General features: G+C 37.0%; 1 protein-coding gene across 2 annotated transcripts in view; it reads right to left on the reverse strand.

Moving 5' to 3' along the window:
- The window catches only part of snx2 (sorting nexin 2), a 125,430-nt gene extending 108,811 nt beyond the window's left edge, over nucleotides 1-16,619 (reverse strand). Inside the window, exon 1 of one of the 2 annotated variants that reach the window (XM_051929976.1) lies at nucleotides 16,432-16,619. In XM_051929976.1, the coding sequence (XP_051785936.1) occupies nucleotides 16,432-16,539 (108 nt within the window). In that variant the 5' untranslated portion in view covers nucleotides 16,540-16,619. The remainder of the gene's footprint in view (nucleotides 1-16,431) is intronic. The other variant, XM_028805250.2, reaches the window with a different exon arrangement.
- Between the last annotated feature and the right edge of the window lie 3,614 nt (nucleotides 16,620-20,233).

Genomic DNA, 20,233 nt, shown 5'->3' on the forward strand with positions numbered 1-20,233 from the left:
AAAAATGGACTGACAGAATACAGAATGGACAATTATAATAACTTTCATTACATTCAAAGGATGAAAGCAAATACTTTGTTCCCTTATCTGAGCTTTGCATGGTGTTTTTATTCGTCACCAATCCACTTCCCTATCATTTTTAAATGTGCTTATTTAACTGCTGCAAGGGATAACAGTTATAACTCACCATTGACTGATCAGAACATCACATACTCAAAGCATATATTTTTATTTTGGGGCTGACAGCATAACAGCATACAACAGAGCTATGGAGTTGTCTGATCGAACATCACTATTTGAAAATAATTTGAATTTATTTAATTTTATTTAATCTTGATCAAAAGGTAAAAACTGACATTCAATTGTCAGAGAAAAGTTGTTTGCTTTACCTGTATTAGTTTTGCCGTCATAATAGACGTGCTATGCAAAACTGAAGCTTTCTACTAGTCTGATTTTGTGTGTTATCTCCACGATCAACCTTTTCGGAATTTTGAATGGTTAGTTTGTTATCTTTATGAGTAAAAATTACAGTCGGACCCCTTCACAAAATAGAATTTCTTTGTACTTTGATCTGCATGTTAGCTCAGAGCAACTTTTTCTAAACGCTTCTCCTGTGCCCTACAAAGTATCATTCAGACCGATTATGCAGACTCTGACTTGATATTATGATGATCCTGTTTTACTGGGTCTACAGGTGCCGACTGACTTTTAATTTTGAATGGCACTAACCATTGGATACTTCTAAAATAATAAAACAACTCTGCCTTCGACCTGCCTACCTCTTGCCTACTTTTTTAATTCTCACCTATTCTTACTAACTAACCTATATTCCTTCTAATCTAAAACTTTAAGACACGTCATAATGTTTGTATCATAGGACTACAGTGGTTTGTTACAAGCAGACCCACAAAACAGTGCCATAAGCACTTAAGGTTTTATGGATGCAGGAGTAAAGAAACAATAATAATACTAGAGTGAAGTGCAATGCTAGAATCGTTAATAAGTTCAAATATATTTGAATATTTACTTATTTTTAAAGGAATATTCTAACCTTTATTTTGTGATAGTCTGCAATTTCAAAACACTTTTATTATCTTGGAAGAATAACGTGACTTTCCCCCTTCATGAAGTTAACGTGAATCATGCAAGATTGTTTATATAAAAGGGCCAATTCCACAATCTTTTGACAAAGTTCAAGCTTTGATTTTTAAGTGTATCCCACACTAAACACCTACAGACACACATTTTACTTTAATATTCCTCAACCAGAGGACTTACAGGTGATGTATTTGTTGAGTTTTAAAATTTCTGTTTTATATTTGTCCTACAGTGCTCTATTGGGCACAAATGTGAACTGCTCACAAGACATTTTTTAATAAGTAACTGATCTTTTTATTTAAGAAAGCAAGTGTCTAGACAAAAATAAATTCCACAATTGTGACACAAGTTAAGTTCAGCATCAGCAATACCAAATGTAGTAATTAATAAAGTGAAAGAGTAGAAAGAAAAGCAATTGAATATTTGAAACACAGATTACATCTTGCCTGAAGAAGGGGCCTGAGTTGCCTTGAAAGCATGCATGTTGTAATCTTTTTAGTTAGCCAATAAAAGGTGTCATTTTGCTTGACTTCTCACTATAGCTAAAAAATAGAAAAATACAGTATTTGGGTTACATGGGCAACCAATGTATCTGCTGTAGAAAAAGATGCACACTCAGCAGTGTTTTGGAGTGGTTTAAAAATACACATTTTTTCACCTACCTGAAAATAATCTTTTTGGACTATCCAGCAGTTATACTGAAATCTTTAAAAAAGGGATAGAAACCACGTCAACAAAGTTTAAGGTTATTTCAAAGCAATAAAAAGCAAATACTTGTGGCACATGGTAGGACACCATACCAGATTGTCTCAACCCTAAAAGCAAGCTATCATATTCTTCAGCTTAAAGGGAAAATTACTGCACATTTTTTCAGTTCTTTTCATAGAGCAATGCATACAGAAAGGCATCCGCCTTCAATGACTTAACACTAGAATTACCAGAGCCTACGAAAAAACTCGTATATCCGGCCCACCTTAAATCGCTTCTTAAATCCATTCACACCTCTCCGCCAGCATCCTTTGTCCTCTAAATGTGCTGATAAAAGACAAGCTGCCAGCAGCCGGCTATTCCATCCCCCCACCGACTTAGAACGTGAGCGAAGTTTTCCCAGCTCACGCCTTGATTGATTATGTGGGAGTGAAGTGGAGTTTTACAGTGGAAATAAGAGATCATTATTCTAAAGTAATCTGTGTAAACACATTGTTAAAACAGAAACTTTGTCATATTTTAGTAATAAATGTTACAAAATGTAGTAGGCATAAACTATAGAACGTGTAAAGCCCGAGTTCCCAAGATCAAATAAACACTTTCACAAAAGCGTCAAGGACAATACAACAGCCTCTGTGGCGTAGCGCGTTAAGATTTGCCTCTTAGAGCACAACAGCTCTGCCCCCTCTCAGACCTGAGTTTGATTCCCCGCTAGGGATAAAATGTTGCTTTTTTTTTTTTTTCTTTTTAACCTCAAACGGACATAAAATTTATACATTGGTATGCACTGTCAGTTACTGAGATCGTTATATTTTCATGTGGGATGCTCCTTTTCAAATATTTTTTTAACAATTGAGACTGCAATTAACAGGAACAACTGTCCTTATAACTGTTATTTTTAAGATCCATAACACACAGACAGACAGAGCACTGCGTAATAGAGAGACAGACAGGCAGAGAAGTCACTAGATATATAAATAAACAGGGAAGCCACGTGTACTGAAAGAAAAAAAGAACAACATGTGCGTTGTCCCTGCTGCACTGAATAAGCGCAGGCGCTCTAACATCACCCCTCCCCCCATCTGACTCTCTCTCTCTCTCTTACTCAGTGCAGCAGGGACAACGCACATGTTGTTCTTTTTTTCTTTCAGTACACGTGGCTTCCCTGTTTATTTATATATCTAGTGACTTCTCTGCCTGTCTGTCTCTCTATTACGCAGTGCTCTGTCTGTCTGTGTGTTATGGATCTTAAAAATAAGTTATAAGGACAGTTGTTCCTGTTAATTACAGTCTCAATTGTTAAAAAAATATTTGAAAAGGAGCATCCCACATGAAAATATAACGATCTCAGTGACTGACAGTGCATACCAATGTATAAATTTTATGTCCGTTTGAGGTTTAAAAGAAAAGAAAAAAAAAGCAACACTTCATCCCCAGCGGGGAATCGAACTCAGGTCTGTGAGGCAAGGAAAAGCTGCTCTGCGCCAAGAGGCAAATCTTAGCGCGCTACGCCACAGAAGCTGTTGAATCATTCTTGAAGCTTTTGTGAAAGTGTTTATTTGATCTTTGGAACTTGGGCTTTATATATTCTATAGTTTATGCCTACTACATTTTGTAACATTTATTACTAAAATATGAAAAAGTTTCTGTTTTAACAATGTGTTTACACAGATTACTTTAGAATAATGATCTCTTATTTCCACTGTAAAACTCCACTTCACTCCCACATAATCAATCAAGGCGTGAGCTGGGAAAACTTCGCTCACGTTCTAAGTCGGTGGGGGGATGGAATAGCCGGCTGCTGGCAGCTTGTCTTTTATCAGCACATTTAGAGGACAAAGGATGCTGGCAGAGAGGTGTGAACGGATTTAAGAAGCGATTTAAGGTGGGCCGGATATACGAGTTTTTTCGTAGGCTCTGGTAATTCTAGTGTTAAAACTGTCCCTTGATTCATCCTGTGTCAGTCACAGCTATGTAACTTCGCTATATTCTTGTATTTCAAGATTATTATTATTACTTTATATTTGTCTAGTACCACTGTTCAAGACAATTTACCAACCTACTAGTGTAATTATATTTTTTACAGTTGGAGAAAGCCAGATTAAATGATTTAATTAAGGTCGCTCAAAAGTCTACTGCTTTAGCCACGGCACCATATTGCCAGACTAGATTGGACTGCAAGAGTTGTTAATGGCCTATGAAGGGGCTGAACACCGCTTAATATTCTTAGGGTGGAAACTGCTACTGAGGGAGTAGCACTACAGTACAAAGGAACAGAACTCAGGACACTGCAATTGCAGAAAGAGGGCCATGGGTTGTTAAAACTATAGTCTACTAGCAATGGAGTCCCCCTTATCCATGGAGGGACACTCAATGAACAGTCCTTTAATTTTCAGATATGCCACCCTTCACATCAAAGGTTTGCTCTTTCTCAGGCTCATGGGAGTATGGCATGATACTTGCTAAAAAGTGAAAGACATGGCAAGACTTCAGTAAGCAGGTTGTCTGTAAAATTTCAAAAACCACCCCAGACCACTAGACTGTTGAACCTGGAGAAAATATAGAAAAAGCGAGATAGAAGAAGACTCCCGGCTTATTAATTAAATACTAATTATTTTTAAATGTAAAAACATTTAACACTAGAATCCCTGAAGCCTACAAAAAAAGTTGTAATCTCGCACTACCTCATCAGCATCTTTGTTTTGCAAATGTGTCAATCAGCACAAGCAGCAAGCAGTGTGCTATCTCATCCCCTACCAACGCAGATGAACTTCTCCCAGCTCAAGTCTGTTTATCTGGGTGTGAGGTGCCTGGAATTGTATTGGGTAAATAATATATTGTTATTTGGAACACATGCATTTCATGTGTTTTCTGTGTCTACAACAATCTGGGTAAATGTAGGATGACAGGAAATGCAAGGCAAAAAACTTTTTTCATGGTATAGTACTAATGACAAAATGTTGACATGAAGTGTATAATGTGTGAAGACTGAAATTCAAATATCAAATAAACACTTTCACAAAAGATATAAGTATAACAAAACAAGTGCGCTTTTTTTCAAGAATATAAATGAAGAAAAAGAAACTGGGTTAGGGGACGATACTGACTCGAACGCTTGGCTGGTGCAGAGGTAAAAACTGCTGTCTCATAATCAAGAGGTTGCCGGTTCGATTCCTGGTCTTTCCTACATTTACTGTTTGTGAGCTTCTCTTATGGTTACTATTACAGAAAAAAAAACATACATTTGATTAGAGTTTGTAACAGCCGGTGTAAATGTATGGTACTTGTAAAGGTTAGCGTTTTTTTTTATTATTCAGTTTTATTCTCTCAGTCATGTTCATGCTCCTCCCGATCTGACACTGCTGTTTGCTGCTATAACAGAGGTGAACTCAGATGAGGATGAGGGTTCTGCATCAGAAAAAGAGAATAGAAGCCCTCCCCACAAGAAATGTCCACTCACATATAAGAACAATGCAGCTGCACCAGGTGTAAAGGCAAAAGATGGCACCAATTGGATGTAGCAAGAGGTTGGGCGTCATCCTGCCAGTGAATCTGACACACACATGTCCTTCAACGAAACAGCAGGGCCTACAGAGCTTGCCAAGATATCATGAAAAGTTCAGTTTGTGATTATGTTTTTTGATGGACTTGTATAAAATAACTTAGATAAAAAACACATTGAATGTTGTTTACTTATATTTATTTACTTATCTTCCTACAGCGTAAAGTCACAAGTAGATTACAGAGCTTCCTGTGTTTGATCGACAAAGGCATGCTGACAAAGTACATGTGTATTGCCACTCCTTATTTAGGAAAAGATCAGTTATGTAAAGTAGCTGACCACTGTTTCTGTGTAACACAGACAAAATAAATTAACTCTATAGTAACAAAAAACAAATTACACTCAAAATATTTTAAAATGTACTCATCCCAATTGAATAGATTCTTCTTATTTTTCTCCTTGTTACATTTAGTTGTAATCCTGCAACAAAACATGTTTATGCACATATAAAGTAATTTTGTTCAAGTACATCAGCTGTTAAATAAACAAATACTTAAACTAATCTAAATAGTACTGACTTTTCACAAAGTATGTCTGCTCAGACCATGTACTAGATAGGATTTTTTTCTGCCAGCTAAATATTTTATTATGTATACACCAAATGACAGATAACAATATGCCTATTTTGTAATTTCTCAAAGCATTCTTAAAGAAAAGTGTAGGCAGAGAGTACTTTGAGAACAAACACAACAGACACATAATGCTAACCTTAAAGTTGACCCATCAGAACAGCTAATCTGTCTTTTCCCTCTGAGATGCACCACCCAGTATCAGGGTATATTCTAAAAGTCAGTAAAGTGAAAGCAGCTATCATTCTGGCTGATGGGTATTGATGGGTGAAGTTTGCACACTTGTCATATGGTGATCACACACTTTAAAACAATATATTTAATTACTGTAATAAATACAGGCTATTCAAAAAGGAAAATCAGAAACTTTCTCAAATAACAAAAATGTATTTGGCTCAAACAGAAATTTTAATTTTTAGGCTCTTACATGAATTATTTCAATTATTAAAAATGATTAAAAGAAAACCAGAAGCAGCATATCCTCACCTTTACAGTATTTTCTACAAAAGTAAGTGCTTGCATAATATACTGTTCCACTCATCTGGTGAGGTGTTTCTAGATAAAGCAAACTAGATCCTGACAGACAGATATGATAAAATCAGCTGTTTGCTTCTATGCCTTCACAAACTGATAAAGGGATAAAAATTTACACAGCAATCTATCTTTTAAACCACAAGAAAGAAAATTTGAAAGAGTAACTTGTTCATGCAAACTGCTTAGGGGAGGACAAATGAGTTTTATTATTCCTACTGCTACAAAATACAACTAGGGCCAACTAGTAACTACAGAAAATGACAAAGTGGCACAACTCAAATCAGTGTAATATCATTAGATGGCAATACAATGATTTTTAACAGTAATAGCTTTTATGGAAGAATAATGAACAAGTACAACTTTATGCAATCATATTATTGTACACAATCATCAGCAAACCAGAAACAGACTCTGAATGGGATTCCAGTCCATCACCAGGCACACTCTCAAATATAACTATCTCCATCATAGAGGACCAATTCTGAGTTGCCAATAAATATCAAGTGTACATCTTTGGGATGCAAGAAAAAACAGAAGTATCTTTGGAAAACTTGTATGTAAACAGGGAGACCAAACAAAATCCACATAGTCTATACCTGAGCCAGAAATTAAAAATAAGGCAAAGTGTGAGGCATGCTTCCTAATATTACCTACAATATATAATTTTTTTCCATTAACATGTTCCAGTTTTAAACCCAAAAATGTGCTTTTTAAAGTTCACCTAAACCCTAGGTATTGGATATTTGTGGTTGTGGAATACTCTAGACCAGGGGTAGCCAACTACAGTCCTGGAGAGTCATAGTGGCTTCAGGTTTTTGTTCCAACCCAATTGCTTCATGAGAAATCATTAATTTCTAATGACATTTTTCTGCTTCATTTTAGTTGTCTCAATTGTTAAGATTTTGAACCCTTAATTTTTATTCTAATCTTATACAGCTGTATTTATTGTTTTACCTGCTCCTTATCAGCAATAAGATTCAAATGACAAAGGAACCAAGTACATCTAGCTTGTTTCCATTTCCACCCCTGTGTATTCATCATTCACTATTCGGTTTAATTAAGTACTCTGAAGGAAACTGAAGAGAAAGTGAAGAACTGAAAATGACTCTGTTTTAGGCTTCAAATCACTTGGATGATACATGAATTATTAAAAAAAATATATGATCCATTTTCCAACCCGCTGAATCCGTACACAGGGGTCTGCTGGAGCCAATCCCAGCCAACACAGGGCACAAGGCAGGAACCAATCCTGGGCAGGGTGCCAACCCACCGCAGTGAAAAAATAATGCAGCAGGCTAGTCCATTTTGCCGAAATTTCATTGCAGCAACTCAAAATCGTGCTCAGTAGTTTATATGGCTCCCACGTGCTTGTATGCATGCCTGACGTTGGGGCACGCTCCTAATGAGACGACGGATGGTGTCGTAGAGGATCTCCTCCCAGATCTGGACCAGGGCATCACTGAGCTCCTGGACAGTCTGAGGTGCAACCTGGCGGCGTCGGATGGACCAAAACATAATGTCCCAGAGCGTGGGGGCCAGTCAATGGTGTCAATGGTATCATCCTCCAGGAGCTGCCTACATACTCTCACCACATGAGGCCAGGCATTGTTGTGCACCAGGAGGAACCCAGGACCCATTGCACCAGCATAGAGTCTGACAATGGGTCCAAGGATATCATCCTGATACCTAATGGCAGTCAAGGTGCCATTGTCTAGCCTGTAGAGGTCTGCGTGTCCCTCCATGAATATGCCTCCCCAGACAATCACTGACCCACCACAAACCGCTCATGCTGAACGATGTTACAGGCAGCATAACGTATTCTATGGCAAATGCCAATCAAGCTCCACGGTGCCGGGCAGTGAGCACAGGGCCCACTAGAGGATGTCAGGCCCTCAGGCCACCCTCATGAAGTCTGTTTCTGATTGTTTGGTCAGAGACATTCACACCAGTGGCCTGCTGAAGGTCATTTTGTAGGGCTCTGGCAGTGCTCAACCTGTTCCTCCTTGCTCAAAGGAGCAGATACCGGTCCTACTGATGGGTTAAGAACCTTCAACAGCCATGTCCAGCTCTCCTAGAGTAACTGCCTGTCTCCTGGAATCTCCTCCGTGCCCTTGAGACTGTGCTGGGAGACACAACAAACCTTCTGGCAATGGCATGTATTGATGTGCCATCCTGGAGAAGTTGGACTACCTGTGCAACCTCTGTAGAGTCCAGGTATTGCCTCATGCTACCTGTAGTGACACTGACCATAGCCAAATGAAAAACTAGTGAAAAAACAGTCAGAAAAGATGAAGAGGGAAAAATGTCAGTGGCCTCCACCTGTTAAACCATGCCTGTTTTGGGGGTTGTCTCATTGTTGCCCATAGTGCACCTGTTGTTAATTTCATTAACACCAAAGCAGCTGAAACTGATTAACCACCCCCTCGGCTACTTAACTGTACAGATCCATATCCCAAAGGTTTCATTGACTTGATGCTATACTCTGATTAAAAAGTGTTCCTTTAAATTCTTTTCAGCAGTATATATTGTGTCAGCATTGATGGCAAATGACAGCTAATGAAGGAGACACTTTTTTGTAACAAATTATGAAATCTAACTTCACTTAACAATGCAAATTTCTTGAGCAAGTGAAACGGATTTGTGAAAAAAATAACCTTGACTTGAAACTACTGAACGTATCATTTAACATAGTAAAACATTAACTACTAAGTTTGGGGAAGTAAAATCAATGCTTTTTAATAAAGTACGCAATTATTTTTCTTTAATTCAATATAAAACTAAAAAATAAACCTTTTGCAATTTCTGAATTGAAACAATACTTGAATAAAAATCAATACGCAACATGTTTAATTAAGCAAGAGTTAAATTAAAAGCAGCAATTAGCATTTAATTAAAAGCAGAGTTTGGAAAACAAACACCAGCTATACAGCTCCTGCAGGACTTAGGAGCTCAGATCTAGGCCACAATGCCTGTCTCTCTCTTATTACCCATTTCTGTATAAACTATGTGGTTACTGTAAACCCATTTCTGTACCAACTATGTGGTTACTGCAAAATCACATAGTTACAATCAATATATTTCATTGGAGAAAAAAACGCTCATCAATAAAGTGAAAGCTACTATGAGTTGGTCAACTTACAGTATGAAAGATGAATGGACCAAAGCATGAAGCATAATCTACTTAGCAGAAGCCTTTCAGTTGTGTCTTGGTCAGAGAGGCAGAAACAGAAAAACAAAAACAATTGCTGCCTCCACAGGAAATAAAAGTCTAAAAACAGATCTAATATCAAAATGGTTAAGTTACAGGTACAGAGGAACCCAATGACAGATACAAACATTGCAAATGCAAATGTGAGTGAAGATATTTGTCTTTATATTCTTGCATAAATAAGTAAAAAATGACATTTCATCAAATATGTTACACAATTTCATCAAAGGAAAAATACTGAATGTACAGTATGTACTAATACATACTCATGCTTCTTATGAGCCTTAATAACAAAGACCAGGGTCATCATTTGTAAAGCTGGCATTCGCACAAAAAGAGGCCCAAATGTGCAAATGCAACTTTCCATGCTAACATCTGGATTTATAAAAACAAAAAACTTGATACAGAAGCCTGTATATATTCAGGGCAACTCTGACCAATGCACATTTTGGATAAACAAGCAAATGACAACATCCTTGATCGAGCAGGAAAATGCAGCGAAACCAGCTAAATGACAACTTGCACGCATAATAATTCATATCACTGAGCCATGTTACAAATATATTACATCACAAAAGTGATGAATTATCATGTACAAACTCTGTTTCAGTTCTGTTTTAAAAGGGTCAGTGCTACATATTTACACTGAAGAACTCTAATGACACTTCTCAGGGAATTAACCAACAGATCAGGAATATATCCGTCAAGCTTCACTCCATCATGCCTGCTTTGCTGGAAGACATTAACCGACCACTGAGATACTACATTAAGATTCTGAATGGTGTGGGTATGCATATTTCACATAAAACATAACATGTTTTTGCCAACATAAAAAAGCAATGTGGTTCTCCTAATGTAATCGGTGCACTTTACTGCACTCGTAGAGCAATAAGGGCACCTAGCGAGAATGAAGCTGCTTTTGTTAATGCACAAGTCATCCAAGGTATGACTGGCAAACATTGTATTTCAGTGGTCTGGGTCAACCCGTGGTTCATTTATTTTGAGGAAAAATATTTTTGATAGACGTAATGGTGCTGTACATGGTGGCTGGCTTGTTGGTAAGGAAACTGGCTGAACCTTCAGTTTTTCATATGGCCTGTACTATTCATTGTAACAGCAATAACATCATTACTTGTGCCAGGTGAAAGAAGATACCCGCTCAGAGGATGGTGCCTTAGACCTTTTCCAGAGCACAGAGGAGAGGCACAATAACACTGTGTATGATCTTGCACTCTCAGTTGCGAAGCATAACTAGACAGTCTTGAATACGGATGACAACAGAAGGGAGGGGCCCAATGAAATTCTGCAGCATTGTGTGACTGCATATATATGAGGATGATTAGCTTGCTCCATATATGGATGTTTTTGTGCGACTTTCAAGGTGCGTTCAAGTATGCATATTTACAAGGTGACTGTGATTTACAAGTGGTAAATTGCATAGAAATATGTGTATGCCAGGTTTTATAAATCTGATTTTTTTGGCATATGCATTTTCCTGTTTTTTTGGAATGTGCATATTTTCACATTGAAATCCATGGAAAGTTTTATAAATGAGGCCCCCGGATATTAATTTTTGCTTGTGAATTTTGTAAGTGATATTACAAATTCATAGCCTTCATGCTCACAGGAAACAAATGAGTCCTCAAATTAAGTAACAAATTTCAGTTGGAATGAAGGCAAAGCTAAGATCATTTGTTTCTTAGTCTTTATTGCTTTGTATAATTTAGCAGCAAATAAAACATTTCAGCAAAGCAACTACATTGTTTAATGTAAGAAAATATGAAAATTATAACATATGTAAAGCAGATTTACAGATTAAATAATGGACTTGGGCCCACAGTTTAAAGTCATGTCATGTTTTTTCGATTACACAATTCTGCAAGCTTACCATATAAGCATAGAGGGAGAAAATAATAGATTTACAGAGCATGTCACTAAGTCAAGCATCCAAAGATTTTGCTAGTATTTCTAAGTTTACTAACAAATGTATTTTTTTCTTTCACTTACCTGTGTGAAATGACAATGTTTGCTGTTTGCAATAAAAACCTTGGATGGAAACATGGTTGGTAAAAAAGCCTGCACGAAATTAAAACTATTTATTATTTTGCATATAGATTCTTCTGACTTATATTTTTATTAGCATGAAGTTTTGAAAGATGGGATTTATTTCTTGAACCTCTTCACTTGTATCATATTGTGAAAGTTAGTATGTTAGGACTGTTCTGACAACCACAAATATTGGTATGGAAAGGAGATGGGAGAGGATTACACAGATCATTTAAGATTAATGGGGGAAAATAAATGAGCAATGAAAAATATCTTAAAAAGTAAGAGTGTGTAGACAGTGCATCCCAGTAGCTAATGTCCTAACTGTGACTTAACTCTGTAGCCCTGCAAAGAATACTTAATATGCCAGTGCTTCATATGTTGAAAGACTTATACAGATGAACTATAGGATATACAAGCTTATTTGGACAAGGCAGTCTAATAAACAAATGAGCCGCAATCTAACTCCAGCCTCATTCGGCCACATGTTAAATTAACATCACTTTGGACAAAAATGTCTGAATGCTTATCAGATATTCTTGGCGTCACAATCACTACTAACCAGCTAGGTCTGGTTACTCCAAGATGGTCCTAAAGCAAAGAAGGACCAATTGATTGTAACTGCCTATACCACACTATTAATAATACATTTTAATTACAGCGCCCTTTCCCATGCTTAAGCTAGCATGTAGCATGTAGCATGTAGACTTATCATGCTTAACTGGAACAATCCCAACCCACCTTTCATTAGCCAGTTGTTTAATGATGTTCTATACTATATGAAATTGGAAAAAAAAATCAAATTCTCACTTAGAGGATCTGTTTTAATTTTTTTTTAAATATGGCAAGATTTAATTCATACAATTTTAGAATAAGCATTCACATTAGCGAAAAAGAACAATTTCCCTTTGTTTTTTTTTTTTCTTTTTCAAACTATATTTGCCCATGCTGTCAGTACTCCTCTCTGTATCTTGGGTGGGGGTTTAATTCAGTTTTGTTGCTTTCCTTTACATACTTTTTGATATGTTTCTTCATCTTTTTTCTTTTCATTTTTGTTTTCCTAGTCTTATAAAAGTCATTTCATGTATACATTTAAATTGATTTTCTTAAAATAAAATAAAATAATGAAAAAAATAAAGATAGTTAAAATTATAGGAATGAGTAAATAACAAAAGAAGATGTGTATCTGCTCTAGAATGGACAGTACAGTCACATAACTACAGTTCCGCAATTTCTTGTTGATTATGTTGCACTACTACAAAGCCAATTCTGACCGGTAGACATATCCTGATATGTAGGAAGGTCAAAAAGTCTTAAATTCTGTGACACTCAGGTCACTATTAACTGCCAAAACACTCCCCTTCCATCATACCTCATTATCAAGTGCAACTGTTCTTTATAAGAACACATAATGGTACTGCTATTCTGCAAAATACGAGTGAAAAGAAAAACAGTCTGTTAGGATAAAATGGCACTTCCACTCAACTCGCTAATGCTCTTCAAGTTACTGTGACTCACATAAAACTGTAGCGTTTGTGTCAGTAGAATGGATTACACAGCCATGATATAAGCAACCCATGTAAACAGATGGACACCTTTATTATGGTCCCTTTCCAAATACCCTTTAATATAAACAACTGTGATATTCCTGCTTGTTGAAAATGCTGTCTGCATACCTAAGCCTTTCATAGGCATGTATATAAGGAAGGTAAGACAAAACTATTTTATTAATCTTTTGGTTTAGTGCACTACTAAAGTTCAATGCTGTATTTTTTACAGCAAGTATGATGAAAATACTGAAGGTCAGAAAGCAGTTGTTATTTAGCACTTTGAGCTTGCCATCTGCTTATTTTTGATGTAAAATATTTGTGGTGATGACAACCTTGCACCAATTTTACAAGATTTCTTATATGATTATTGTATTACATGAACAAATCAATTATTAAAAACTACAGTTAAAATCATCCCTAGTACCTATATGAAACTGATACTTACAAAGTAAAATTCAAAGACATGCGAGTTCCCAGGAAATGTGCATATAGGAGAAGGTTACAATTGTCTTAAAATAATATCCATTAGGCAGATATGCAGTCATACATTCACTTTCTGAACCTCCTTAATCCAATTTAAAAGTGTACAGAGCTCATTCCAGCAGCATGTGGTACGAGGCAGGAAACAATCTAGGAAGTGCAGTCCAAAGCATGGTACACTCACTCAGACACATACTTGACTCACCCCAATTTACCTAGCACATAACATGTGTATCAGTAGGGAGGGTAAAGGCAGAGTATATAATGTGTGAGAAGTACAAAGATAACTTGCAATTCCACAATGACATTAACCACGCCAGAATGTGAGCCCATTATCCTGGAGCTGTAAAGCAGCAATAAGAACAAATGCACCACTGTGCCAGCTTACAGTGGTTCAAAACAAGGTCAAATTTCATGTACACTTTACTGATATGTGTACACAGTGCAATAAAACTGTACTGCACAGACTAGTGACAACAGTACTGTATATTTTAATGCTTGGTGTAACAATAGCACATGACAATAATAATCCAATAAACCTAAAATGCAAGCATCACACAGTGAATACAACACACATGAAATGTAACATAACACTTAAATTTTACATTTTTTTGCTTGGCAGACACTTTTATCCAAAGCAACTTACAAAAGAGGTAGATATGATCGAGTAACATTAGGCTAGGGCCTGTTTGTTCAGCAAGTGTAGTAAGACAGGTAACAAAAGTTGCATGCCACAAGTGAAAAGATGTAATCTATGATTGTAATCTAATTTACATTCATAGATTAAAAATCAATAAAGCAATTAAATTTAAAGTAACAACAAAATAATATGCACTTTATTATCAATATATTTACTTTAAATTACTGTTTATTAAAAAAAATACAATTTACACAAGTAAATTTTTGACTCTAGCAAACTCCATCGATCTGAAGGAGAACAATAAATGCTCAAATATTTTTTGGAAGGACTAATAGAAGTATAAAAGATGAAGATATATATGAACCTGATCACTGTGCATGGAATAAGAGGAGCGGTGGAGCATTGGAAAGAAGGAGAGTTAAAGTGTTTATGTTAAACTTCTGCTTTGAACTTATGTGCAGAGTAGGAGGCGAGGTGATGATGGATTAAACTTTGTATAAGACGATATGCACTGTAAATTCCAATCATCGTATTAAAGTGCACATTATTATCAAAGCTAACAGAGAAGGATGTTTGTGACATATATGCACGGATAGATGTAATAATGAAATGTTTTAAACTTCATAAAAGACAATAGCTGATTAACTGTATTCCTAGGTTTCTGCTAAAACAGAACCTAAACACATGCCCTAAACATACAGTTTTTGTACTTATGTAAGTGATTAAAAATTATTTTAAAACACGTCATGCAAAACTGCAAACTTTAATATACCAAACTAAAGTTGTTTGGAAAACGATAAGACATAATGTCCACAAAAAATGCACAATGCTAACAGAACTGATCGTGGACGATATTTCGAACATACAGTATCTACACTGACAGCTGTTTGCAATAAGTTATTAGTTCTTTACTCAGTTGGGTGAAAACTTGACTGAAGCTTGTAATATACTGATTTTACCATAGGTTTGATTTGAAAGCAAGCCGCATGTTGGTTTAACGTGAATGTTTAAATTGCTATTTAAAACATTTACCACGATCGTTGCATTCACTTCTTTTCTTAATATCTGAGAAGAAAATTCACTTGTTTTTGAGCTTGGTTAGTGCAATTTATGCTGAAGCGGCAGAAACAAACTTAAACATAGGCATACAACATAAAGACCAGCAGGTAAATATAATAAAAAAGAATGAGGAAATATAAGTTAACATTTGAGCTAAGAACAATGCAAGTCTGTCCTGACAAATTACAGTATGGGCTACCTTTTACGTTTCTTGCTGTAACCATTGCCCCATTATATTTACTTAACCTCACCCCACCTCGTGACGACTGCTGTAAATAAAGGAACGCGAATCCCCACCACATTCAGGTGCAGACGCATGCGCACTGCTACCTCGTGTCAGCGGGTTCTGCCCCTTTACCTGTCAAGCCATCCACGCCCCGTCACCAGTAGAAATCTGGGTACAGAGGCCCGTTACATACTATTACGCAGGAAAACAAGTTTTTAATGGTCCAGTCTAGTGAGGAAAAGTGCTACATTCTTAAAGGGCGAGCAATTTACTGGTTTGCCTAAGTTTATTTTTTACCAGACGGCAAGTGGTCTAAGAGGGACTTCGCTGTAGACATGCCCTATGTGCTCACGATCGTATTTCATTCATAACATAACTGCGCATGAGTGTTAACATTACGCTGATGATATTTTTCGCGATCTGGGAAATCATTCAGATCTGATCTGCCACAATTGCACACATGCGTGGTAAGTGCCAGACAGTTCATGAGGTGCTGTACATCTCGTTTACGAGTCTCTTATAACGTGGATCACCACCCCCGCTGATCCCGACGTGATCTTGTACTCTGTGTGTCCTTCTACAGTTCAAATACAACTTACGTTCCTCGCTCCTTCGGTAACCGCTTGCTCATACGGGCCCCTGTCCGACTTTTTTCCCCTTTGCATCATTTAAATAATACGTTACAGTTCGTGCATTAACACCATCAGCCCGACCTGTTTACATTGTCTACATACAAACTAAGGAACCCTACCTCCAGCGTTGAGGCAGTACTGATAAACAGATCTTCCCCGTCCTCCAGTTCCCTGAAATCGGTTTGTTCTGCATCTCCCAACGGTGGAGGTTCCCTCTCCGCCGCCATCTTCTTCCCGTAATAATAAATGAACAACAAAACCCCAGTCTGAGCGAGAGAGCCGAGAGTCAGTCAGGACCAGGGAGGGTCACGTGACGTTCTCACTCACGCTCCGGTCTTGTGACTTGCGCGTCTTGACAGATGACCGGCGCGCTCTTTTGGTCCTGCTAGTTTTTTATTTTCTTTTTCTTTTTACTACTTGAGTCGCACATTTATGTCTGACGATGAACGCATTTCAGTTTATATATGCGTAAACTATAGTTTACACTTTTTATATGTAAAGAAGTCTTTTTACTTTTTGGGAGCGTTCTGTATTACCTATGGACCTGAATGAGTCCCAACCTCACCCGATTTGAGCCGCGATTGATCTTGTGAGATAGGAATGGCCGTAGACGAATAGTGACCGGCAGATGCAAGCAGTCCAAAAATGTAGCATTTTGTTCTTGAAAAAGCACTTTTATTTTGTGAGGATGTAGAAACAATATTTCCAGTTTATTCCTGGATAATAAATACTGGAGTAAACTTTGTGCCTGCGCTTGTCTTTATGCCTTTAAGCCACGTAGGCCTATGTGTTAGTAAAATGTGTGCATGTGACACACAGCTTTGAGACTTTTGGAGACTTGCCCGTTAGGAGGTATTCAGATTTTTTAAACTATCAGCCCAGATAACAATAACATCCTAAAGTGTGTCAGTAAAATACAATGGGCAGGAAATTGTTTTACTTGAGGACGAAATAGCTTTGTACGACCTTTTTTATACTGATGCTGATCACTCAGGATGTGATGGGGAGCAACCTGAGATTTTTTCAGCATTTTCTGTCAATGCATCAGTATATGTAAACCTTTAACACTGCAGGAGTGTCTGTGATTCTCTGTGTAAAGAAAACTTTTCTAACATTTTTTGCAAAATTGACTGTTGTTCAGATATGCAGCTTAAAACTGAAGCATTTTGCAGATCAAACAGATGTAGTGTTTTATGGCTCAGAATTTTACCTGAACATCTTGTTTCCATACCTAGTAAGAACAACTTCCTTTGCAGGCTCCTACAGTTTTGCCACAGGGATCTAGCCACGCCAACACAAATTTCTTTCTACACCTGTCATCTTATACCACAGTCTGAACAAGAGATGTATTTTAGGGGACAATACCTGTCAAATCAATTTGGTATTTTGATTTAGTTGGAATTTTACCTCATTTTTACGGACAGTAAAAAGTGTCAAATGACAATATACAGTATATAGACTATGTGAGCTTATGTATGTACATTTTACACAGCAATGTAGAACATTAGAACATTTCAGCTGTTGTGACTGGAACAGACCAAAGTATTACATGTGTATATTAATGTAAGAGCTCTGTCTTCTGAGCTATATAAGAGTAAAGTGAAATGAAAAAGGGCAGCACATTGATACAGTGGTAGTGCTGCAGCCTCACAGTAAGCTGCCCAGGGTTCATGCCCTGGGTCCTACCTGGGTACAGTTTGCATGTTCTCCCCATGACAACATTTTCTGGGTGCCCTGGTTTCCTCCCACAGTCCAAAGACATGCAGCTTTGGAGTGCTGATGTTGCTGAAGTGGCCCAAGTGTGTGTCTGTGTGTTTGCCAAAGATAGATGGTGCCCTGTCCAGTGATTGTTCCTGCATTGCACGCTGTGCTTGCTGGGAAAAGCTCCAGATTCCCTGTGACCCTGCTCAAGATAAGATAGGTTTGGAAAATGGATGGATGAATTGACAAACCTTTTACACAGCATACTGCACTTGATTTACATCAGAAACATTTTTACAAACAGTCTTTGGTTTTATCATACTTGAGCCTCTAAACCTCTTATATAATGTATGTTTATGTATTTTCTCTAATTACACCCTCGTAATGTTTTGTTGTGTCAAAAACCCGCCAGCCTTTCATTTGATGTACCAAGGAACTATAATCTGCCTAGACCTCCTCCTACCATAAATACGAGTTTGCAGTACTGTAGCTGTGAATGTTAATTTGATTGCTGAGGCTGTGTGGAAATTAGTGTTTTTTACCTTGCTCATTGTGCTTTATTTTTTTTTTTTTACCATTTTTACTTTTCAAGATTTTTAAAATGAAATTTATCATTTTCCATTAGCTGTTCAGAGGAGAGGAAAATCCCTGTGTCATGCAGCAGTATTGGTAGTTACATTGAGAGCTACAAGAAGAGTTTTCTTATAAAATTAGAAAATATGTATGCAGTCCTGAACCACATAATTTCCCCAAAGCCGAAAAACTGAATAATTAATTGTAGTTTCTATAATCAATGAAGAAAAAGGAAAGTAGAAAATTCAGGTGTATTCCATTGTAGATGGCTAGAACTGATTGCTTCAGCTGCTTTTTTTGAGAATATTCTAAAATAGTGTTTATGATATCCCATATTTATCCATCCATCCTCTGAACTCACATATTCCATTATACTTTTGCATTGAGTCAGAACTTATTCTTGCAGCTTGGTATTAGAAGCCAATTCAATAAATCCAACTAACATGCATTCTTTAGTGTGTGAGTGAAATCTCAAAGGTCCTGGAGAAAACACAAATAGACACAGGGAGATCTGGCACACTTTACTCTAAATAGTCACACAGCTGGAATTTGAACCCTGATCTCTGAAGCAGTGAAACAGAACAGCTAATTACTGCACATCTTTTGCCCTCATGTAATCATTCACATGACTAATCTTTACCTAGCTAGAATGTACTTTTTAAATGGATCAATTCTTTTGAGAGCAATTTGGGTCTGAGAAATTGTTATTTTTGTGCACTTGAAACTTTTATTTGAAAATGTACATTACAGTACCTAAAGAACATTAAGAGATTTTTAAGAGTGTGTTTATTTTTCAGCAAAAGTATTCGATATTCAATAAAACTTGTAACTACATGACTGCATCCTTGATGTATCTCCACACTCACAATAATAATGAATAGTGTCTGCAATTTTGAAAAGGGACCACACAAAATGAGAATGAACAAAGGGTGAATAATTAAGAATAAAATACACGAACATCACAGAAACACTGGGCCTTTTCAATCAGGTTTTTGTATGCTGTCTGCCAGATGGGTTTACTACCAAACTAACTTACTTTTTAGCAATTCCTCCAACCTTTAATTTACATTTTCTTACTCATGTCAGTGAATCTTTTCTTATTACTTTAACAGTTGCCATTTTAACAAATTTAATGTTCAAAGCTTGGGAAACTGCCAGAATTACCTCCTCAGTGATTCTCAGTAACTATAAGAATGAAGGCTAGAGTTTCCTATAGTTGCCCTAGTATTATTGCACACCTTAATTTTAAATAACCCATAAATGACCAGCTCTCCAGGATGATTCCTTGGCTGCCTATTCTTTGAATGAACAGTATGGTTCTTTACAACCTTACACTTTGTAGTAACAGTAGTAGTAGCAGTAGAGTCACATGTGCAGAGTACAGTGACATTGTTACCAACCAGCATGCAACATTTCTCCACTCTCTAACATCAGCAATGAATATACCAGTCTGGTACCCTATGAGGATTCAAATTCAAGGCAGTTCTTTGAGTAACAGGGATTACCTTCAATGGATGGCTCCTGTACACATTAGCTTGTAAAGTTATACTTTCTCTGCCATATTTGTTTTACTTCCTCCTAGGGAAGGTCAGCTTTGAAACTTCTATTTTCCTGCATTATCCTGGTAGCAACTTGTCCACCAGGCAA

The sequence above is a fragment of the Erpetoichthys calabaricus genome, chromosome 7 (assembly GCF_900747795.2).
Source record: "Erpetoichthys calabaricus chromosome 7, fErpCal1.3, whole genome shotgun sequence".
Taxonomy (NCBI): Eukaryota; Metazoa; Chordata; class Cladistia; order Polypteriformes; family Polypteridae; genus Erpetoichthys; species Erpetoichthys calabaricus.